This window comes from Salvelinus namaycush, chromosome 1 (assembly GCF_016432855.1).
Source record: "Salvelinus namaycush isolate Seneca chromosome 1, SaNama_1.0, whole genome shotgun sequence".
NCBI classification, from domain to species: domain Eukaryota; kingdom Metazoa; phylum Chordata; class Actinopteri; order Salmoniformes; family Salmonidae; genus Salvelinus; species Salvelinus namaycush.
The window spans coordinates 838,133-862,471 of record NC_052307.1 but is presented as its reverse complement, the minus strand read 5'-3'; the positions used below and the strand labels follow the sequence as shown (position 1 = coordinate 862,471).

The window sequence follows — 24,339 nt, the reverse complement described above, 5'->3', positions numbered from 1 at the left end:
ACTGCACCCTCCCAGCGCCCCGGAGACACAGCACGCAGAGCCGGCGCAGGATAACCTGGACCGAAACGGCGTACCGGAGACCAGACACGTTGAGCAGGCACAATACACCCTGGCTGGATGCCCACACTCGCATGACACTTTCGGGGGGCTGCCCTATAGCGCACCGGGCTATGGGCACGTACTGGCGACACCGTACGCTTAACCGCATAACACGGTGCCTGACAAGTAACGCGCTGCTTATAATAAGCACGAGGAGTGAGCTCAGGTCTGCTACCTGGCTTAGCCACACTCCCCGTGTTCCCCCCTCCAAAATTTTTTGGGGGCTGCCTCTCGTACCTGTCACGCTGCCGTGCTGCCTCCTCATATCGCCGCCGCTCAGCTTTCGCTGCCTCCAGCTCTGCTTTGGGGCGGCGATATTCCCCAGCCTGTGACCAGGGTCCTTTCCCATCCAGAATCTCCTCCCAGGTCCAGGAGTCCTGCGATCGCTGCTGCCCGATACCACGCTGCTTGGTCCTTGGTTGGTGGGTGATTCTGTAACGGCTTTCGTCGGTGGAAGGAGAGGACCAAAGCGCAGCGTGGTACGTATCCATATTTATTTGAATACTTTTCAATATTGAACCATACCTAAATATGGTTCCCAATCAGAGACAATGACTAACACCTGCCTCTGATTGAGAACCATATCAGGCCAAACACAGAAATAGAAAAACATAGATAAACAAACATAGAATGCCCACCCCAACTCACGCCCTGACCATACTAAATAAAGACAAAAACAAAGGAAATAAAGGTCAGAACATGACACTGAGTAATGAAACAACACCAGTAAAATATAAATTGTTGTTTCTCAGCAAGTTTGAATTTAATGAACATAAACAAGTACATAAGCAGCTATTTTCATAATTTGTAAAAAGACCCCCAAAAAGCTCCAGTAATTTGCAAAATAAAGAAAAAGCCATAAAAACTCAAAAAAATAAAATATTTGGCCTCCTTGTTGTGGTAATATTTACAATATATTCCATGTGTATTGTAATATATTACCATTAATCCACATGTCTATAAGGCACCAAATGCTAAATAGCATAATCATAGAATACTTTTATTCACTATAATTGTGCAGAAAATACAAAGTAAGACATCCAGATCAACAGAAACACTCAATCACAAAGTGGATCAAAGGAAAAATACTGCTGACCATTATATTGTGTTGTTTATTGGTCTCCATTCAACTGATTTAGGTTTCCTGTCATAGTGGGAAACTGTAGATTTAAAAAAAAATGTATTTAAACTTTTGAGTTCCTTCTGAATTGACAGTCACGAGCTGTCATCACTCGGTGTACTTGACTATGCTTCCAGTTCAACAATATGCTGCCCCTTGGTGCTCCTCCTCTCTTTCATGAGATTCACGATACTGTGTTACCGTAGCTAAAATACAAACGTGATCATGAATTTAAATGAATAATGAATGGATTAGAACATCAAATTATAATCCCATCATTCACAAATAGTAAATATATTTTCAGTACATCATTTCTCATCCATTAACACAACATGCATATTTAAAACAAATCTGAAGTAAAAAAAAAAATCTTTGACAATGTTTGGTAAATGAATGTGTTTCAAGTGTAAATATAACAGATGTCATATCCGTTCTCAACACTGATGTTAGCATGATATAACAGATGTAAAATCACAAAATCAACCAGTGATCCACTGTATATTGACATGTACTTGCCAGGTTCACATTACTATTCCAAGACAGATATTGCAAAAATATTTATTATGATATCAAATGAAATAGTGTGATTTGGTCACTGAATGATGAAATAAAACAACATGTTGCTCATTTGCCTTCACTGTCTTCTATGTTTGGGGTGGCAGGTAGCCTAGCGGTTAAAAGCAGGTAGCCTAGCAGTTATGAGCAGGTAGCCTAGCGGTTAAGAGCAGGTAGCCTAGCGGTTAAGAGCAAGTAGCCTAGCGGTTAAGAGCAGGTAGCCTAGCGGTTAAGAGCAGGTAGCCTAGTGGTTAAGAGCAGGTAGCCTAGCGGTTAAGAGCAGGTAGCCTAGCGGTTAAGAGCAGGTAGCCTAGCGGTTAAGAGCAGGTAGCCTAGCGGTTAAGAGCAGGTAGCCTAGCGGTTAAGAGCAGGTAGCCTAGCGGTTAAGAGCAGGTAGCCTAGCGGTTAAGAGCAGGTAGCCTAGCGGTTAACAGCAGGTAGCCTAGCGGGTTAAGAGCAGGTAGCCTAGGGGTTAAGAGCAGGTAGCCTAGTGGTTAAGAGCAGGTAGCCTAGCGGTTAAGAGCAGGTAGCCTAGCGGTTAAGAGCAGGTAGGCTAGCGGTTAAGAGCTGATAGCCTAGCGGTGGGGCGGCAGATAGCCTAGCAGTTAAGAGAAGGTAGCCTGAAGGTTTAGTGCAGGTAGCCTAGCGATGACTCAGCAGGTAGCCTAGCAGTTAAGAGCAGGTAGGCTAGCAGGTTAAGAGCAGGTAGCCTAGTGGTTAAGAGCAGGTAGCCTAGGGGTTAACAGCAGGTAGCCTAGCGGTGGGGTGGCAGGTAGCCTAGCGGTTAAGAGCAGGTAGCCTAGGGGTTAACAGCAGGTAGCCTAGGGGTTAACAGCAGGTAGCCTAGTGGTTAAGAGCAGGTAGGCTAGCGGTTAAGAGCAGGTAGCCTAGCAGTTAAGAGCAGGTAGGCTAGCAGTTAAGAGCAGGTAGGCTAGCGGTTAAGAGCAGGTAGCCTAGCGGTTAAGAGCAGGTAGCCTAGCAGTTAAGAGCAGGTAGCCTATTGGTTAAGAGCAGGTAGCCTATTGGTTAAGAGCAGGTAGCCTAGTGGTTAAGAGCAGGTAGCCTATTGGTTAAGAGCAGGTAGCCTAGCGGTTAACAGCAGGTAGCCTAGCGGTTAAGAGCAGGTAGCCTAGCGGGTACGTCAAATATATTTAAACTGTAAAATCATTAGTGATGAAAAAAAATGCATTAAAAAAATATGACCTGTGATTTACAGTAATTTTTGATCAGAGTGGTTGGTGTCCTATATGACTAATATCAATGATCAGAGTGGTTGGTGTCCTATATGACTAATATCAATGATCAGTGGTTGGTGTCCTATATGACTAATATTAATGTTCAGAGTGGTTGGTGCCCTAACAGAGTGATATCAATGTTCAGAGTGGTTGGTGATGACTAATATCAATGTCTACTTTAAACCATCATAATTTCATAATAAATATATAATTGACAGTGAACACAAGGGATAGTATCTGAGCGCTGATTGGTCTTTAAAAGCACAGCTGAGATCTGATTGGTCTTTAAAAGCACAGACATATATAAATAAGCAGCAAACAGCAATGCTTAGTATGTATAGACATCCCATACCCCCCTAACAAAAGGAACCGCTTTAAAATGTTCTTTAATTGGGGCTCCGATTATACATCTACATCTACACATTGTTTTAAACAAAATATAAAGATCAATCTGACATGTGTTAATACTGAATAGCTTTTTTAATGCGTTATTTTCTATTTAAACTGGTTGTGAGTGGTAAGTGTGTGGAACTTATGAATTTATAAAATGTATCTATTCTTGACTGGAGTCAAAGTCTTTGCTATTGTAAACCAGTAGACCCCCTATAAAAGGAGAATAAACCAATATATACATTTCCTGGTGTGATATGTGAAGGAAACTGATCTACTTCCTAAATTAACACAGCATACATTTCCGCTCATGTTTGATGACGTCTCATCGAAAGCTCTTACACACTTCAATCCAAATCGGCCCTTTTGGGCGATGCACCATTTAAAGGCAAATGTTACCACGGTCGAGGAGATGGCCTTCTAAGTAAACACTGCAGATGTCGGCTCAATGGGAAATTCCTTTTAAAGGTGCACTATGCAGAAATCGCTCTGCCATTTCCTAGTTGCCAAATTTCTAATAGTTTGCTTAATTTCCGTTTATGTAACAAAACAAGCAAGTATAGTTTAGATAATATATTGTAAAATATATTTTCCATCACCAAAAATATTGTATTTTCAGCTGTTTGAACCTGGTGTACAAAACCGAAAGTAAAAGACACTAAAACGTACCTTACTAAAACGTACCGTACCTTCCCGTTAAGAACGGGAAGCATAGAAATAGCACACATAGAACAGATATACCGCCTCTTAGACTGGCTTTCAATGAGAATGACAGATCTAGTACACCCATTTCTATGTGAATTTCCCAGCTCGCCCCCCAAAAAAGGTACATAGTGCAGCTTTAATAGTCAACCGAGTTACAATGCGGATCTCCTGCAGTCCTGATTGAATCCTGGCCTTTATGTATATTCTACTCAATGTATTGCTGTGTCCCTCAGTCGACATGGAATGGTAACCAACATATTACACCACCGTCAAAAATACAACTATTTTTTTGTTTAATTTTAAAATAATCAATTGGGGGGAAAAAGGCTTTTTAGTTTTTCAGATTATGACCCCAGTTGTTAGAACAAATGTATGACATTAAGAAAAATAAAGTGCATATTAACACCTTCAGTATACATAAAGTACATTGTATTTTAAAAAGATACAACTCTTTTATAGTAAATAAGGTCAGATAGATGGGACCTTTTTCTAGACAGGAAGGGGAACATATCGTTATTTTTGCTGAAAAGGTCCCACATCTACTAGCAAGAAGTCTCAAAATATTCACCAAAGAGTTTTACCGTTTTAAATGTTCTCTACAAAAAAAGGAAGTCGTCCCAATCAGTCAAACTGAGAGACGTACCATGTCTTCAGAAAAACAGGATTCTCCATAGTATTTATAAACTTAGCAAAATGTGTTCTTCCCTAAAGAGTTCTGCTGTGTTTCAGTTGTAAATATGTGTTGTTGATTTCACCAAGGTTTAAAACACTCTAGTTGTTGATGTGTTCTCTACATTGGTCGGGAAACACACTTGTTACGACGGGTTTTCCGCAGCTCAATAATGCAGCTTTGAACCGGGAGGTGGCGGCAGCAGAATAACAGGAAGGACATTTTCATTTTCACGTGAGGTTCATCCCGTGGCGGTCTGATTGCCGATGACTCGTAGGATCTCTCGATGGACGCTAGCGTCTTGTGTGTTGATGCTTGTATCTCCCACCTGGCCATCTTCATAGCTGGATCAGAAGAAACACACAATAATATCATTCCTCGGGAACTACCAACCCTGTGATCAGAACATATTCACAGTTGGCACTCCAGCTATTAAACTGAGATAATGTTGAAATGTTCACTTGAAATATCAAATATATTATTGAGATGTAAACCTCTCTTTGGGTTTGTCGAAAGGAAATAAAGAAAATCTGCTTTGATGAATTGAACACCACTGTCTGTATGAACACTGTCGTGTTTTTACTACTTATACGTGGGAAGAAGCGTGTTCAGATGTGGTCGTATACTTACACAAAGAAGAAGCGTGTACAGACGTGGTCGGTGTTTGGGACGACCCAGATGTCTCCATGTTTGTGCAGGTCAGGGGACGTGATGACTGGAAGAGACAGAGAAGGATATATACAAATATATTAACATTTAGTTCACATACGTATATGTTATCAGTTAATACATTTTCCATTGTTGTTCTGTGGTTGCTTCAGACCAGGGTTTCCACTAGCTTCCAAAGCCACAAAGTCAGATTCCACAGCCACAAAGTCAGATTCTACAGCCACAAAGTCAGATTCCACAGCCACAAAGTCAGATTCCACAGCCACAAAGTCAGATTCTACAGCCACAAAGTCAGATTCCACAGCCACAAAGTCAGATTCCACAGCCACAAAGTCAGATTCCACAGCCACAAAGTCAGATTCCACAGCCACAAAGTCAGATTCCACAGCCACAAAGTCTTGATTCCACAGCCACAAAGTCAGATTCCACAGCCACAAAGTCAGATTCCACAGCCACAAAGTCAGATTCCACAGCCACAAAGTCATATTCCACAGCCACAAAGTCAGATTCCACAGCCACAAAGTCAGATTCCACAGCCACAAAGTCAGATTCCACAGCCACAAAGTCTTGATTCCACAGCCACAAAGTCAGATTCCACAGCCACAAAGTCAGATTCCACAGCCACAAAGTCAGATTCCACAGCCACAAAATCAGATTCCACAGCCACAAAGTCAAAATAGCTTTTTGATGATCCTTTCAGGTTTGAGTAAAGCGTAAGGTTAGCAGTGTGGTTAAGGTTAGGGTTAGTTTTAAATCCAATTTTTTAGAAGATCCATTTTAGAAATGTTTCCGATTTTATGACTTTGTCAAATCAAATCAAATTGTATTTGTCACATGTGCCGAATACTTACAGTGAAATGCTTACTTAGAAGCCCTTAACCAACAATGCAGTTTTAAGAAAAATATTTACTAAATGAACAAAAGTAATTTTTAAAATAAAAGAGCAACAATAAAATAACAATAACGAGGCTATATACAGGGGGTACCGGTCGGTACCGAGTCAATGTGTGGGGGTACAGGTTAGTCAAGGTAATTGAGGTAATATGTACATGTAGGTAGAGTTATTAAATTGACTATGCATAGATAATAAACAGGGAGTAGCAGCAGCGCAAAAAGGGGGGAACGACAATGCAAATAGTCCGGGTGGCCATTTGATTAGCTGTTCAGCAGTCTTATGACTTGGGGGTAGAAGCTGTTAAGACGCCTTTTGGACCTAGACTTGGTGCTCCGGTACTTCTTGCCGTGCGGTAGCAGAGAGAACAGTCTATAACTACAGTGGCTGGAGTCTTTGGCATTTTTTGGGCCTTCCTTTGACACCGCCTGGTATAGAGGTCCTGGATGGTAGGAAGCTTGGCCCCAGTGATGTACTGGGTGATTTACATGGGCCGTATGCACTACCCTCTGTAGTGCCTTGCGGTCGGAGGCCGAGCAGTTGCCATACCAGGCGGTTTTGCAACTAGTCAGGATTCTCTAGATGGTGCAGCTGTATAACTTTTTGAGGATCTGAGGATCCATGCCAAATATTTTCAGTCTCCTGAGGGGGAATAGGCGTTGTTGTGCCCTCTTCAAGACTATCTTGGCGTGGTTGGACAATGTTAGTTTGTTTGTGATGTGGACACCAAGGAACTTGAAGCCCTCCTTTTCCTGTAGTCTACGATCATCTCCTTTGACTTAATCACGTTGAGGGAGAGGTTGTTGTCCTGGCACCACACTGCCAGGTCTCTGACCTCCTCCCTATAGGCTGTCTCATCGTTGAGGGAGAGGTTGTTGTCCTGGCACCACACTGCCAGGTCTCTGACCTCCTCCTTATAGGCTGTCTCATCGTTGAGGGAGAGGTTGTTGTCCTGGCACCACACTGCCAGGTCTCTGACCTCCTCCTGATGTTGAGGGAGAGGTTGTTGTCCTGGCACCACACTGCCAGGTCTCTGACCTCCTCTCTAGAGGCTGTCTCATCATTGAGGGAGAGGTTGTTGTCCTGGCACCACACTGCCAGGTCTCTGACCTCCTCCTGATGTTGAGGGAGAGGTTGTTGTCCTGGCACCACACTGCCAGGTCTCTGACCTCCTCCTGATGTTGAGGGAGAGGTTGTTGTCCTGGCACCACACTGCCAGGTCTCTGACCTCCTCCTGATGTTGAGGGAGAGGTTGTTGTCCTGGCACCACACTGCCAGGTCTCTGACCTCCTCCTGACGTTGAGGGAGAGGTTGTTGTCCTGGCACCACACTGCCAGGTCTCTGACCTCCTCCTGATGTTGAGGGAGAGGTTGTTGTCCTGGCACCACACTGCCAGGTCTCTGACCTCCCCCTGATGTTGAGGGAGAGGTTGTTGTCCTGGCACCACACTGCCAGGTCTCTGACCTCCTCCTGACGTTGAGGGAGAGGTTGTTGTCCTGGCACCACACTGCCAGGTCTCTGACCTCCTCCTGATGTTGAGGGAGAGGTTGTTGTCCTGGCACCACACTGCCAGGTCTCTGACCTCCTCCTGATGTTGAGGGAGAGGTTGTTGTCCTGGCACCACACTGCCAGGTCTCTGACCTCCTCCTGATGTTGAGGGAGAGGTTGTTGTCCTGGCACCACACTGCCAGGTCTCTGACCTCCTCCCTATAGGTTGTCTCATCGTTGAGGGAGAGGTTGTTGTCCTGGCACCACACTGCCAGGTCTCTGACCTCCTCCCTATAGGCTGTCTCATCGTAGAGGGAGAGGTTGTTGTCCTGGCACCACACTGCCAGGTCTCTGACCTCCTCCTTATAGGCTGTCTCATCGTTGAGGGAGAGGTTGTTGTCCTGGCACCACACTGCCAGGTCTCTGACCTCCTCCCTATAGGTTGTCTCATCGTTGTCGGTGATCAAGCCTACCACCGTTGTGTCGTCGGCCAACTGAATGATGGTGTTTGAGTCATGCTTGGCCACGCAGTCATGGGTGAACAGGGATGACAGAAGGGGACTAAGCACACACCCCTGAGGGGCCCCTGTGTTGAGGATCAATGTGGCAGATGTGTTGTAACCTATCCTTACTACCTAGGGGCGGTAGTATCATGAGATACTCTACCTCAGCCAAGCAAAACCTTGAGACTTCCTTAATAGTAGATTTTGTGCACCAGCTGTTATTTACAAATAGACACAGACCACCACCCCTTGTCTTACCGGAGGCAGCTGTTCTATCTTGCTGATTCATGGAAAACCCAGCCAACTATATATTATCCATATTGCCGTTCAGCCACGACTCAGTGAAACATAAGATATTATAGTTTTTAATGTCCCGTTGGTAGGATAGTCTTGAACGGAGCTCATGCAGTTTATTCTCCAGTGATTGCACGTTGGCCAATAGGACAGATGGTAGAGGTGAGTTACCCACTCGCCGACGAATTCACACAAGGCACCCGTATCTGCGTCCCCTGTATCGGCATCTCTTCTTAATGCGTATGACGGGGATTTGGTCCAGTGTCAGCAGTAAGTCTTTCGTGTCCGACTCGTTAAAGAAAATATCTCTGTCCAGTTTGAGGTGAGTAATCGCTGTTCTAATATCCAGAAGCTCTTTTCGTGGATAAGAGATGGTGGCAGACAGATTATGTACAAAAATAAGCTACAAACAATGCAAAAGAATCTAACGAAATAGCACAATTGGTTAGGAGCCCGTAAAACGGTAGCCATCTCTTCCGGCGCCATTCTCATAGGAGTATAGAAGTTGGTGAAGACCCCAGCCCGGAGCACATACGTACCTTCACATAAGGCTATGCACTTTAGGTTCCGACTTTGCAAAAACTGGGGCTGCTGTCCTTTCTTTGTTGACTGAAAAAGGACACAACTCTAGTGAATAAAAATGTTCATTTTTCCCCAGAATATTACATTTTACCCCTGTTTCATCAACACCTCGCAAAAGTGTAAATGTCCTCATGCTAACCTGCAAATGTAAGTTGGTCTTGTTTGTCGCAGTTTGGTCCTTTGAAGCAACCTTCTGTTGCTTTTTGTTCATCCCTGAATGGAGAGAAAGATCAATGTTAGAAATGATCATGAGCATGAAACATTTTGTCTATTTAAACAATAATTACATTTTAAATAGACAGAATGATAATTCCTCCAAAACAACTATTACATTTTAAATAGACAGAACGGTAATTCATCTAAAACAACATTCATATTTTAAATAGAATGGTAATTCATCCATAACAAACTTTACATTTTAAATAGACAGTACGGTAATTCATCCAAAACTGGGCTCTAGCTCCACAACAGGTGCAGGCAGCAGACCTCCATTCATGTCATTATTGATAGAGATTGTGATATCTCACATCTCAAAATAGGGCTAATTAATGTTAGATCCCTCACTTCCAAGGCAGTTATAGTCAATTAACTTATCATAATCTTGATGTGATTGGCCTTACTGAAACCTTAATTGACTGTGTTAAATGAGGCCTCTCCTGCTGGTTACACTAGCGACAATATCCCCCGCGTATCCTGCAAAGACGGAGGTGTTGCTAACATTTACGATAGCAAATTTCAATTTTGACCCCCAAAAAATGACTGCGTTTTCATCTTCAGAGCTTCTAGTCATGAAATCTATGCAGCCTACTCAATCACTTTTTATAGCTGCTGGGCCGTATACATCGTTCCTCACTGAGTTCCTATCTGACCTTGTAGACATGGCAGATAACATTCACACTTTTGGTGACTTCAATATTCACATGGAAAAATCTACAGACCCACTCTAAAAGGCTTTCGGAGCCATCATCGATTCAGTGGGTTTTGTCCAACATGTCTCCGGACCTACTCACTGCCACAGTCATACTCTGGACCTAGTGTTGGCCCGTGGAATAAATGTTGTGAATCTTAATGTTTTTTCCTCATAATCCTGGACTATCGGACCACCGTTTTATTACGTTTGCAATCGCAACAAAATAATCTGTTCAGACCCCAACCAAGGAGCATCAAAAGCCGTGCTATAAATTCTCGGACAACCCAAAGATTCCTAGATACCCTTCCAGACTCCCTCCACCTACCCAAGGACGTTAACCACCTAACTGAGGAACTCAATTTAATACCCTAGATGCAGTCGCACCCATAAAAATAAAAAACATTTGTCACAAGAAACTAGTTCCCTGGTATACAGAAAATACCCGAGCCCTGAAGCAAGCTTCCAGATAATTGGAACGGAAATGGCGCTCCACTAAACTGGATGTCTTCTGACTAGCTTGGAAAGACAGTACCGTGCAATATCGAAAACCCCTCACTGCTGCTCGATTGTCCTATTTTTTTCAACTTATTTGAGGAGAATAAGAACAATCCAAAATGTATTTTTGATACTGTCCCAAAGCTAACTAAAAATAAGCATTTCCCAAGAGAGGATGGCTTTCACTTCAGCAGTGAAGAATTCATTAATTTCTTTGATGAAAAGATCATGATCATTAGAAAGCAAATTACGGACTCCTCTTTGAATCTGCGTATTTCTCCAAAGCTCAGTTGTCCTGAGTCTGCACAACACTGCCAGGACCTAAGATCAATGGAGACACTCAAGTTTTTTAATCCTATATCTATTGACACATTCATGAAAATACTCATGGCCTCCAAACCTTCAAGCTGCATACTGGACCCTATTCCAACTAAACTGCTGAAAGAGCTGCTTCCTGTGCTGGGCCCTCCTAAGTTTCGGTGTTCCTCAAGGTTCTGTTTTAGGACCACGTTTGTTTTCATTATATATTTTACCTGTTGGTGATGTCATTCGGAAACATAATCTTAACTTTCACTGCTATGCGGACGATACACAGTTGTACATTTCGATGAAACATGGTGAAGCCCCAAAATTGCCCTCCCTGGAAGCCTGTGTTTCAGACATAAGGAAGTGGATGGCGGCAAATGTTTTACTTTTAAACTCGGACAAAACAGAGATGCTGGTTCTAGGTCCCAAGAAACAAAGAGATCTTCTGTTGGATCTGACAATTAATCTTGATGGTTGTACAGTCGTCTCAAATAAAACTGTGATGGACCTCGGCGTTACTCTGGACCCTGATCTCTCTTTTGACGAACATATCATGAATATTTCAAGGGCAGATTTTTTCCATCTTCGGAACATTTCAAAAATCAGAAAAGTTTTGTCCAAAAATTATTCAGAAAAGCTAACCCATGCTTTTGTCACTTCTAGATTAGACTACTGCAATGCTCTACCTTCCGGCTACCCGGATAAAGCACTAAATAAAATTCAGTTAGTGCTAAATACGGCTGCTAGAATCCTGACTAGAACCCCAAAATGTGATCATATTACTCCAGTGCTAGCCTCCCTACACTGACTTCCTGTTAAGGCAAGGGCTGATTTCAAGAATTTACTGGCAACCTACAAAGCATTACATGGGCTTGCTCCTACCTATCTCTCCAATTTGGTCCTGCCGTACATACCTACACATACGCTACGGTCACAAGACGCAGGCCTCCTTATTGTCCCTAGAATTCCTAAGCAAACAGCTGGAGGCAGGGCTTTCTCCTATAGAGCTCCATTTTTATGGAATGGTTTGCCTATCCATGTGAGCGATGCAGACTCGGTCTCGACCTTTAAGTCTTTATTGAAGACTCATCTCTTCAGTAGGTCCTATGATTGAGTGTAGTCTGGCCCAGGGTTACGAAGATGCCCGACAAGGCACTGGAGAGACGAACCGCCCTTGCTGTCTCTGCCTGGCCGGTTCCCCTCTCTCCACTAAGATTCTCTGCCTCTAACCCTATTACAGGAGCTGAGTCACTGGCTTACTGGTTGCTCTTCCATGCCGTCCCTAGGAGGGGTGCGTCACTTGAGTGAGTTGAGTCACTAACGTGATCTTCCTGTCCGGGTTGGCGCCCCCTCGGGTTTGTGCCATGGGGGAGATCTTCGTGGACTATACTCGGCCTTGTCTCAGGGTAGTAAGTTGGTGGTTTGCGGATATCCCTCTAGTGGTGTGGGGGCTGTTCTTTGGCAAAGTTGGGTTATATCCTGCCTGGTTGGCCCTGTCTGGGGGTATCGTTGGATGGGGCCACAGTGTCTCCTGACCCCTCCTGTCTCAGCCTCCAGTATCTATGTTGCAATAGCTTACGTGTCGGGGGGCTAGGGTCAGTCTATTATATCTGGAGTATTTCTCCTGTCTTATCTGGTGTCCTCCTTGAATTTAAGTATGCAACCAACAAAACAACCATTCTCTCTCTCCCTCTCTCCCAGGCCTTGGGCCCTGGAACCATGCCTCAGGAATACCTGGCCTGATGACTCCTTGCTGTCCCCAGTCCACCTGGTCGTGCTGCTGCTCCAGTTTCAACTGTTCTGCCTGCGACTATGGAACCCTGACCCTGACCTGACGTGCAACCTTGTCCCAGACCTGCTGTTTTCAACTCTCTCTCTCTCTCTACCGCACCTGCTGTCTCGAACTCTGAATGCTCAGCTATGAAGAGCCAACTGACAATTACTCCTGAGGTGCTGACCTGTTGCACCCTCTACAACCACTGTGATTATTATTATTTGACCCTGCTGGTCATCTATGAACATTTGAACATCTTGGCCATGTTCTGTTATAATCTCCACCAGCCAGAAAAGGACTGGCCACCCCTCAGAGCCTGGTTCCTCCCATGGTTTCTTCCTAGGTTCCTGCCTTTCTAGGGAGTTTTTCCTAGCCACCGTGCTTCTACATCTGCATTGCTTGCTGTTTGGGGTTTTAGGCTGGGTTTCTGTACAGCACTTTGTGACATCGGCTGATGTAAAAAGGGCTTTAAGAATACATTTAATTGAAATAGACAGCATGGTAATTCATTCAAAACAACCATTACATTTTAAAGAGACAGAACGGTAATTAATCAAAACAACCATTTGTTTTCCCTTCTCAATGTTACCAAGAGAATCGGTCATTAATCCCTGACCTAATGCTGTTGCTCCATCCGAGACTTAGATACCTGAGTAACCAAAGGATATGCTTGACATTGGGCTGAGATAGATTCCACTCCCATAGATGGCGCCATGGAGCTGCAGACAGAGAGATACAATAACCAAAATATTAGAGGCCTTTAAAGTGGAACCGACAGCATCTTAGCAACTATAAATCTTATTAAAATCTATTCAAAAATACACCCAGGAAGAATATGATGCCTTTTTGTTTTTATTCTGAAAAGCGATCACTAGTGATTTTCATACAATCATAGAATGTTTGGAAATGACATAGAGTAATGCATTTGTGAGAATTCTATAGCAATATAGAATGGGAAAGCGGCCTTGCGTTTGGACAATTAATAGACAGTGCAGGAAATCAAACTTAATTTAAAACATGTCAGTCATGTCCGGGACCAGACACAGACCGCTGCGCCATAGCCAATCAGAGCTACAGTAGGCCTATATGCAAATAAGCCATTTTCCACACGGGCCTGCCATCCTTCACTTTGAACTGAACTGTGTGTTTACAGGTAGTAGGGCCTGCCATCATTCACTTTGAACTGGACTGTGTGTTTACAGGTAGTAGGGCCTGCCATCATTCACTTTGAACTGGACTGTGTGTTTACAGGTAGTAGGACCTGCCATCATTCACTTTGAACTGGACTGTGTGTTTACAGGCAGTAGGGCCTGCCATCATTCACTTTGAACTGGACTGTGTGTTTACAGGAAGTAGGGCCTGCCATCATTCACTTTGAACTGGACTGTGTGTTTACAGGCAGTAGGACCTGCCATCATTCACTTTGAACTGGACTGTGTGTTTACAGGAAGTAGGGCCTGCCATCATTCACTTTGAACTGGACTGTGTGTTTACAGGAAGTAGGGCCTGCCATCCTTCACTTTGAACTGGACTGTGTGTTTACAGGAAGTAGGGCCTGCCATCATTCACTTTGAACTGGACTGTGTGTTTACAGGAAGTAGGGCCTGCCATCATTCACTTTGAACTGGACTGTGTGTTTACAGGAAGTAGGGCCTGCCATCCTTCACTTTGAACTGGACTGTGTGTTTACAGGAAGTAGGGCCTGCCATCATTCACTTTGAACTGGACTGTGTGTTTACAGGAAGTAGGGCCTGCCATCATTCACTTTGAACTGGACTGTGTGTTTACAGGCAGTAGGACCTGCCATCATTCACTTTGAACTGGACTGTGTGTTTACAGGCAGTAGGGCCTGCCATCATTCACTTTGAACTGGACTGTGTGTTTACAGGAAGTAGGGCCTGCCATCATTCACTTTGAACTGGACTGTGTGTTTACAGGTAGTAGGACCTGCCATCATTCCCTTTGAACTGGACTGTGTGTTTACAGGCAGTAGGGCCTGCCATCATTCACTTTGAACTGGACTGTGTGTTTACAGGAAGTAGGGCCTGCCATCATTCACTTTGAACTGGACTGTGTGTTTACAGGAAGTAGGGCCTGCCATCATTCACTTTGAACTGGACTGTGTGTTTACAGGAAGTAGGGCCTGCCATCCTTCACTTTGAACTGGACTGTGTGTTTACAGGAAGTAGGGCCTGCCATCATTCACTTTGAACTGGACTGTGTGTTTACAGGAAGTAGGGCCTGCCATCATTCACTTTGAACTGGACTGTGTGTTTACAGGAAGTAGCAACAGCGTGACTTTAGATCATTAGAACACATTCACCAAAATACACCTGAATGGATTTCTGCAAATATGTAAATACCACGGGAGTCGTCTTACATTTGGGAACTTGACAGTCCTATTGATCAAACAACCATGAACAGGTATGCTTTCTCTCCGTCAGTTGCCTTTGCACAACAACAAGATCAACAACTAATGCTAGCCAGAGCGAGATGAGCTAAACTCTAATGAGGGAACACTAGATAAACCCTCTCAAACTTCTTCAGCTAGTTTGGCTGTCAAAATTGCACTGATAAACGATTGGGGAATAGTAGCCTGCTCGTCCTTCTGCAGCTCGCCTGCCAATGCATGCCTGTCCCAACCCACGTTTTGACAACTGAATGGGAACTTGCCTGCCCGCCCATTTGATCGATGCCAAATACATTTGATTGCCATCTAAGATATGTTCTAACTGTGGATAGTAGTTCAAGTTTAGCATAGATTAGCTAACAAAGTGATTAACACTTCTTGCTAGCTAATCAAATGACACCTGGATCTCTAATTGTAGCCACCGAAAAACGAGATGGGGGGGGAAACGTTGGCCACTCACCCAATGACATGACATCCTCCCAGCAGCTAGCTAGTTAGTTAGCTAACTTTAGACTCCGTGTTTTTAGGTTGCTAAATAGATACATAAATAGATAAGCTAGTCTATTAGCCACGTTATGACTGACTTGAGGTCATTTCCTTTTGCATGTTTGACATAAGTTACATTTGTCCGTTTTTATCCCAAAATATCGAGCGCTTGAAACTGAAATAGTGCATCGCGAATGGCTGGAGGCAGCAAACAATGTTTACCAGCTGTTACCACAGTTTAGCAAACAAACTAGTCACAGGGCCAGGCATTTCAAATCACAGTTTGTGCCTTTAAAGGGTTGATAAACACAGTGTATACAGAACCTCCTCGGATGTTTTATTTTTACCTGAAGTCTTGTGTTGGATGCAACCACCAAACCGTTCCTCAAAATGGAGTGCCAATTCTCTATGTGAGAACCACTGAGGAGAGAATTGAAATATATTAAATATATGAAATATATTAAAATATATTATAAAGGTGTCGCTCAAATCCTCCAAAGCATTATAACTGCATCATAATGCATTATACATACACGCTTTATGTAAAGTGTTACCTAATTCTTCCACAAAAAAGAGCAAAGTCACCTCTGAAAACATATCCTGAAAACATATCCTGAAAACATATTCTGATAACATATTCTGAAAACATATCCTGAAAACATATCCTGAAAATATATCCTGAAAACATATCCTGAAAACATATTCTGAAAACATATTCTGAAAACATATTCTGAAAACATATCCTGAAAACATATCCTGAAAACATATTCTGAAAACATATTCTGAAAACAAAACAGTTGTCAGTGTAAGATTACAAGAGTAAAACACATTGTGTTGCGTTCATGAGTGTGGGGCTGATGTGTAAGCTAGCTACTGGTAGATGTAAGAAAACGGTCCTACTGGAAAGCAAAGGTACTTCCAAAGAGGTTTTTGGCAGCTCGGAAGTTGGACTCTTTGGCAGGAGGACTGCTGAGTAGAAGGAACTGGTGCGGGCTATGCATGAACTTCAGTTGCTGCAGTCGTGACAGAGAGACACAAAGAGACTTATCACTTACAGGATGCATCCTAAATGACACCCTATTCCCTCTATCAAAAGTAGTGCACTACATAGGGAATAGGGTGCCATATAAAGTAGTGCACTACATAGGGAATAGGGTGCCATATAAAGTAGTGCACTATATAGGGAATAGGGTGCCATTTAGGATGTCAAATATGCTGGTGGGCAATTGTATTAGATTAAAATAATAGAATTTCCCAATTTACATGAGCATACAATATAGCTCCGTTTTTTTAAATTTATTGACACAATTTTATATTCAATTTGCAGAGTACGGTATAAAATATATAATTCAAAAACTGAGCTATATTGTATGCTCAAGTAAATTGGGAAATTATATATTTTTAAACTAATGCAATTGCCCACCGCCATATTTTTCAGTAGGTATGGGGTTCTTTTCTGCTCATGCATTCTCATTTCGACATCCAAAACACCCCCCCCCCCCCCCCCCCCCCCACTGGTGTGCCTGGACAAAGAGCTCTATTTTCACGTCATCCTACAAATGTAAACACTTGGAGTTTGCTAAATGGCGTTGGCACTTGGATTGAAACCAGATGACGTGAAAATAGAGCTCTTTGTCCAGGCACACCAGTGGGGGGGGGGGGGGGGGGGTTGTTTGGATGTCGAAATGAGAATGCATGAGCAGAAAAGAACCCCACACCTACTGAAAAATATGGCGGAGGATTTTTGATGTTATGGGATATTTTGCTTCCACTGGTCCTGGGTCCTTGTTAAGGTCAAGGGGATCATGAACTTTACCCAGTACCAGGACATTTTAATCAAAAAAACCTGGTTACCCATGCCATGAGGGTGAAACTTGGCCGCAAGTACATTTTCCAGCAAGACAATCAACCAAGCACACATCAAAATCCACAAATAAATTGTTAATTGGTCACAAAAAATCTACATTTTGCAACGGTCATCTCAAGTCTCCGGGACTTAAACCCCATTTGAAACACTGTGGTTTGAATTGAAGAGGCTCAGTCCATAAGAACAGATGAAGGATATCAACGATCTGGAAAGATTCTGTTATAGAGGAACGGGTCTAAGATCCCTCCCAATGTGTTCTGGAATCAGATTCTGTTATAGAGGAACGGGTCTAAGATCCCTCCCAATGTGTTCTGGAATCAGATTCTGTTATAGTGGAACGCGTCTAAGATCCCTCTCAATGTGTTCTGGAATCAGATTCTGTTATAGAGGAACGGGTCTAAGATCCCTCCCAATGTGTTCTGGAATCAGATTCTGTTATAGAGGAACGGGTCTAAGATCCCTCCCAATGTGTTCTGGAATCAGATTCTGTTATAGAGGGACGGGTCTAAGATCCCTCTCAATGTGTTCTGGAATCAGATTCTGTTATAGAGGAACGGGTCTAAGATCCCTCCCAATGTGTTCTAGAATCAGATTCTGTATAGAGGAACGGGTCTAAGATCCCTCCCAATGTGTTCTGGAATCAGATTCTGTATAGAGGACCGGGTCTAAGATCCCTCCCAATGTGTTCTGGAATCAGATTCTGTATAGAGGAACGGGTCTAAGATCCCTCCCAATGTGTTCTGGAATCAGATTCTGTATAGAGGAACGGGTCTAAGATCCCTCTCAATGTGTTCTAGAATCAGATTCTTTTATAGAGGAACGGGTCTAAGATCCCTCTCAATGTGTTCTAGAATCAGATTCTGTATAGAGGAACGGGTCTAAGATCCCTCTCAATGTGTTCTAGAATCAGATTCTGTTATAGAGGAACGGGTCTAAGATCCCTCTCAATGTGTTCTAGAATCAGATTCTGTATAGAGGAACGGGTCTAAGATCCCTCTCAATGTGTTCTAGAATCAGATTCTGTTATAGAGGAACGGGTCTAAGATCCCTCTCAATGTGTTCTAGAATCAGATTCTGTATAGAGGAACGGGTCTAAGATCCCTCTCAATGTGTTCTAGAATCAGATTCTGTTATAGAGGAACGGGTCTAAGATCCCTCCCAATGTGTTCTGGAATCAGATTCTGTATAGAGGAACGGGTCTAAGATCGCTCACAATGTGTTCTAGAATCAGATTCTGTTATAGAGGAACGGGTCTAAGATCCCTCCCAATGTGTTCTAGAATCAGATTCTGTATAGAGGAACGGGTCTAAGATCCCTCCCAATGTGTTCTAGAATCCGATTCTGTTATAGAGGAACGGGTCTAAGATCACTCCCAATGTGTTCTAGAATCAGATTCTGTTATAGAGGAACGGGTCTAAGATCCCTCCCAATGTGTTCTGGAATCAGATTCTGTATAGAGGAACGGGTCTAAGATCCCTCCCAATGTGTTCTGGAATCAGATTCTGTATAGAGGAACGGGTCTAAGATCCCTCCCAATGTGTTCTGGAATCAGATTCTGTATAGAGGAACGGGTCTAAGATCCCTCCCAATGTGTTCTGGAATCAGATTCTGTTATAGAGGAACGGGTCTAAGATCCCTCCCAATGTGTTCTGGAATCAGATTCTGTTATAGAGGAACGGGTCTAAGATCCCTCCCAATGTGTTCTGGAATCAGATTCTGTTATAGAGGCACGGGTCTAAGATCCCTCCCAATGTGTTCTGGAATCAGATTCTGTATAGAGGAACGGGTCTAAGATCCCTCTCAATGTGTTCTAGAATCAGATTCTGTTATAGAGGAACGGGTCTAAGATCCCTCCCAATGTGTTCTGGAATCAGATTCTGTTATAGAGGAACGGGTCTAAGATCCCTCCCAATGTGTTCTGGAATCAGATTCTGTATAGAGGAACGGGTCTAAGATCCCTCCCAATGTGTTCTGGAATCAGATTCTGTTATAGAGGAACGGGTCTAAGATCCCTCTCAATGTGTTCTAGAATCAGATTCTGTTATAGAGGAACGGGTCTAAGATCCCTCCCAATGTGTTCTGGAATCAGATTCTGTATAGAGGAACGGGTCTAAGATCCCTCCCAATGTGTTCTGGAATCAGATTCTGTTATAGAGGAACGGGTCTAAGATCCCTCCCAATGTGTTCTGGAATCAGATTCTGTTATAGAGGAACGGGTCTAAGATCCCTCCCAATGTGTTCTGGAATCAGATTCTGTTATAGAGGAACGGGTCTAAGATCCCTCCCAATGTGTTCTGGAATCAGATTCTGTTATAGAGGAACGGGTCTAAGATCCCTCCCAATGTGTTCTGGAATCAGATTCTGTATAGAGGGACGGGTCTAAGATCCCTCCCAATGTGTTCTAGAATCAGATTCTGTTATAGAGGAACGGGTCTAAGATCCCTCCCAATGTGTTCTGGAATCAGATTCTGTTATAGAGGAACGGGTCTAAGATGCTTCCCAATGTGTTCTGGAATCAGATTCTGTTATAGAGGAACGGGTCTAAGATCCCTCCCAATGTGTTCTGGAATCAGATTCTGTATAGAGGAACGGGTCTAAGATCCCTCCCAATGTGTTCTGGAATCAGATTCTGTATAGAGGAACGGGTCTAAGATCCCTCCCAATGTGTTCTGGAATCAGATTCTGTTATAGAGGAACGGGTCTAAGATCCCTCCCAATGTGTTCTGGAATCAGATTCTGTTATAGAGGAACGGGTCTAAGATCCCTCCCAATGTGTTCTGGAATCAGATTCTGTTATAGAGGCACGGGTCTAAGATCCCTCCCAATGTGTTCTGGAATCAGATTCTGTATAGAGGAACGGGTCTAAGATCCCTCTCAATGTGTTCTAGAATCAGATTCTGTTATAGAGGAACGGGTCTAAGATCCCTCCCAATGTGTTCTGGAATCAGATTCTGTTATAGAGGAACGGGTCTAAGATCCCTCCCAATGTGTTCTGGAATCAGATTCTGTATAGAGGAACGGGTCTAAGATCCCTCCCAATGTGTTCTGGAATCAGATTCTGTTATAGAGGAACGGGTCTAAGATCCCTCTCAATGTGTTCTAGAATCAGATTCTGTTATAGAGGAACGGGTCTAAGATCCCTCCCAATGTGTTCTGGAATCAGATTCTGTATAGAGGAACGGGTCTAAGATCCCTCCCAATGTGTTCTGGAATCAGATTCTGTTATAGAGGAACGGGTCTAAGATCCCTCCCAATGTGTTCTGGAATCAGATTCTGTTATAGAGGAACGGGTCTAAGATCCCTCCCAATGTGTTCTGGAATCAGATTCTGTTATAGAGGAACGGGTCTAAGATCCCTCCCAATGTGTTCTGGAATCAGATTCTGTTATAGAGGAACGGGTCTAAGATCCCTCCCAATGTGTTCTGGAATCAGATTCTGTATAGAGGGACGGGTCTAAGATCCCTCCCAATGTGTTCTGGAATCAGATTCTGTTATAGAGGAACGGGTCTAAGATCCCTCCCAATGTGTTCTGGAATCAGATTCTGTTATAGAGGAACGGGTCTAAGATGCTTCCCAATGTGTTCTGGAATCAGATTCTGTTATAGAGGAACGGGTCTAAGATCCCTCCCAATGTGTTCTGGAATCAGATTCTGTTATAGAGGAACGGGTCTAAGATCCCTCCCAATGTGTTCTGGAATCAGATTCTGTTATAGAGGAACGGGTCTAAGATCCCTCCCAATGTGTTCTGGAATCAGATTCTGTTATAGAGGAACGGGTCTAAGATCCCTCTCAATGTGTTCTGGAATCAGATTCTGTTATAGAGGAACGGGTCTAAGATCCCTCCCAATGTGTTCTGGAATCAGATTCTGTATAGAGGAACGGGTCTAAGATCCCTCCCAATGTGTTCTAGAATCAGATTCTGTATAGAGGAACGGGTCTAAGATCCCTCCCAATGTGTTCTAGAATCAGATTCTGTATAGAGGAACGGGTCTAAGATCCCTCCCAATGTGTTCTAGAATCAGATTCTGTTATAGAGGAACGGGTCTAAGATCCCTCCCAATGTGTTCTAGAATCAGATTCTGTTATAGAGGAACGGGTCTAAGATCCCTCCCAATGTGTTCTGGAATCAGATTCTGTTATAGAGGAACGGGTCTAAGATCCCTCCCAATGTGTTCTGGAATCAGATTCTGTTATAGAGGAACAGGTCTAAGATGCTTCCCAATGTGTTCTAGAATCAGATTCTGTTATAGAGGAACGGGTCTAAGATCCCTCCCAATGTGTTCTAGAATCTCATATTTTTGTTGTTGTAGAAAAAGGCCCGGTGTCTTTATCCTCGCAAGGTGAGTTATTGAAAACAGTCATTTTTTGACAGCTATCTTTTTGAGAGAAAAAATAAAAATGACTTCTTAATCAAAATCTCTTTCTCTGAGCAATTGTATTAGTATAAAATAATATTATATCCCATTTTGTTTTGAGCGTACAATATAGCTCAGTATTTGAATTCAGCCAGACTTAATCACCATAAATGTAGAGATATCACATCATGTCTAGGGAGATAAAGGTTAAACCAGACTTAATCACCATAAATGTAGAGATATCACATCATGTCTAGGGAGATAAAGGTTAAACCAGACTTAATCACCATAAATGTAGAGATATCACATCATGTCTAGGGAGATAAAGGTTAAACCAGACTTAATCACCATAAATGTAGAGATATCACATCATGTCTAGGGAGATAAAGGTTAAACCAGACTTAATCACCATAAATGTAGAGATATCACATCATGTCTAGGGAGATAAAGGTTAAACCAGACTTAATCACCATAAATGTAGAGATATCACATCATGTCTAGGGAGATAAAGGTTAAACCAGACTTAATCACCATAAATGTAGAGATATCACATCATGTCTAGGGAGATAAAGGTTAAACCAGACTTAATCACCATAAATGTAGAGATATCACATCATGTCTAGGGAGATAAAGGTTAAACCAGACTTAATCACCATAAATGTAGAGATATCACATCATGTCTAGGGAGATAAAGGTTAAACCAGACTTAATCACCATAAATGTAGAGATATCACATCATGTCTAGGGAGATAAAGGTTAAACCAGACTTAATCACCATAAATGTAGAGATATCACATCATGTCTAGGGAGATAAAGGTTAAACCAGACTTAATCACCATAAATGTAGAGATATCACATCATGTCTAGGGAGATAAAGGTTAAACCAGACTTAATCACCATAAATGTAGAGATATCACATCATGTCTAGGGAGATAAAGGTTAAACCAGACTTAATCACCATAAATGTAGAGATATCACATCATGTCTAGGGAGATAAAGGTTAAACCAGACTTAATCACCATAAATGTAGAGATATCACATCATGTCTAGGGAGATAAAGGTTAAACCAGACTTAATCACCATAAATGTAGAGATATCACATCATGTCTAGGGAGATAAAGGTTAAACCAGACTTAATCACCATAAATGTAGAGATATCACATCATGTCTAGGGAGATAAAGGTTAAACCAGACTTAATCACCATAAATGTAGAGATATCACATCATGTCTAGGGAGATAAAGGTTAAACCAGACTTAATCACCATAAATGTAGAGATATCATCACCGGGATTGATTTTAAAAATCTGTATAATGTCCTGTTCAACCCTCTACATAACTGAAACACCTTTTCATATGGATTGAATTATTCAGTAATTAGACCATTTGATGGATAATGCCAGTAAAATGAACAATGTGGTATCAAACCAATATTCAGTTCTAGTATTTATCTCATCTTCTCTTAAAAGGACAAACGACGCAATTTCAATTTAATTTAAAAACTCTTAATTGCCCCTGAGGTGTATTGAACGGAATATAAAACTCACTCTGGTAACTGGAAGTTTGACGATGTGTGATCTGTTACTGGATATTACCCTGGGGGGGGGGAATAAGAAAAATGGTTATAGTCTTAACACTTTGTAATATAACACTTCCAGCAACGTGACTTATATATGTATATTTCTGTAAGTGTTAAAATCATACAGTTTCTGTGGGTGGTGAAATCAGATTTTTTTTTTAAATAATTTTTATCCCATTTTCTCCCCAATTTTCGTGGTATCCAATCGCTAGTAATTACTATCTTGTCTCATCGCTACAACTCCCGTACGGGCTCGGGAGAGACGAAGGTCGAAAGCCATGCGTCCTCCGAAGCACAACCCAACCAAGCCGCACTGCTTCTTAACACAGCGCGCCTCCAACCCGGAAGCCAGCCGCACCAATGTGTCGGAGGAAACACAGTGTACCTGGCGACCTTATTAGCGCGCACTGCGCCCGGCCCGCCACAGGAGTCGCTGGAGCGCGATGAGACAAGGATATCCCTACCGGCCAAACCCTCCCTAACCCGGACGACGCTATGCCAATTGTGCGTCGCCCCACGGACCTCCCGGTCGCGGCCGGCTGCGACAGAGCCTGGGTGCGAACCCAGAGACTCTGGTGGCGCAGCTAGCACTGCGATGCAGTGCCCTAGACCACTGCGCCACCCGGGAGGCCCCAAATCAGAAATATTTTAAGAAATGAAGAGATGGGGGAAACTCCATTGGATACGTATTACCACCCATTGTGTACACGGCCATACGTTGTTTAATGGGCCGTGTGGTGCATTCTGGGCCGCGTGGTGCATTGTGGGCCGCGTGGTGCATTCTGTGCTCGTGCCCTGACTTTTAGAAGGGGATTGCGTGGCCATTAGCTTAGCAACCGCGTGACGCAGCATGACAACGTGAACGCGATTGGTCCACAGTCTTCTGGTCAGGGAATAATACATTCCTCCATTCATTGACCATCGATATTCCCATCTCCTCATGTGTTAAAGTATTTC

General features: G+C 43.1%; 1 protein-coding gene across 2 annotated transcripts in view; it reads right to left on the bottom strand.

Annotated features, from left to right (window-relative positions):
* Positions 1 to 2,890: 2,890 nt before the first annotated feature.
* Positions 2,891 to 24,339, bottom strand: part of LOC120053472 (protein mono-ADP-ribosyltransferase PARP8-like) — a 118,234-nt gene continuing 96,785 nt past the window's right edge. For both annotated transcript variants that reach the window (XM_039000599.1, XM_039000607.1), the window contains 8 exons: positions 23,351 to 23,399; positions 16,484 to 16,596; positions 15,931 to 16,003; positions 13,337 to 13,406; positions 9,342 to 9,415; positions 9,160 to 9,229; positions 5,405 to 5,489; positions 2,891 to 5,118 (listed from right to left, as the gene is read on the bottom strand). In XM_039000599.1, coding sequence (XP_038856527.1) covers positions 5,016 to 5,118; positions 5,405 to 5,489; positions 9,160 to 9,229; positions 9,342 to 9,415; positions 13,337 to 13,406; positions 15,931 to 16,003; positions 16,484 to 16,596; positions 23,351 to 23,399 — 637 coding nt within the window. In that variant the 3' untranslated portion in view covers positions 2,891 to 5,015. The remainder of the gene's footprint in view (positions 5,119 to 5,404; positions 5,490 to 9,159; positions 9,230 to 9,341; positions 9,416 to 13,336; positions 13,407 to 15,930; positions 16,004 to 16,483; positions 16,597 to 23,350; positions 23,400 to 24,339) is intronic.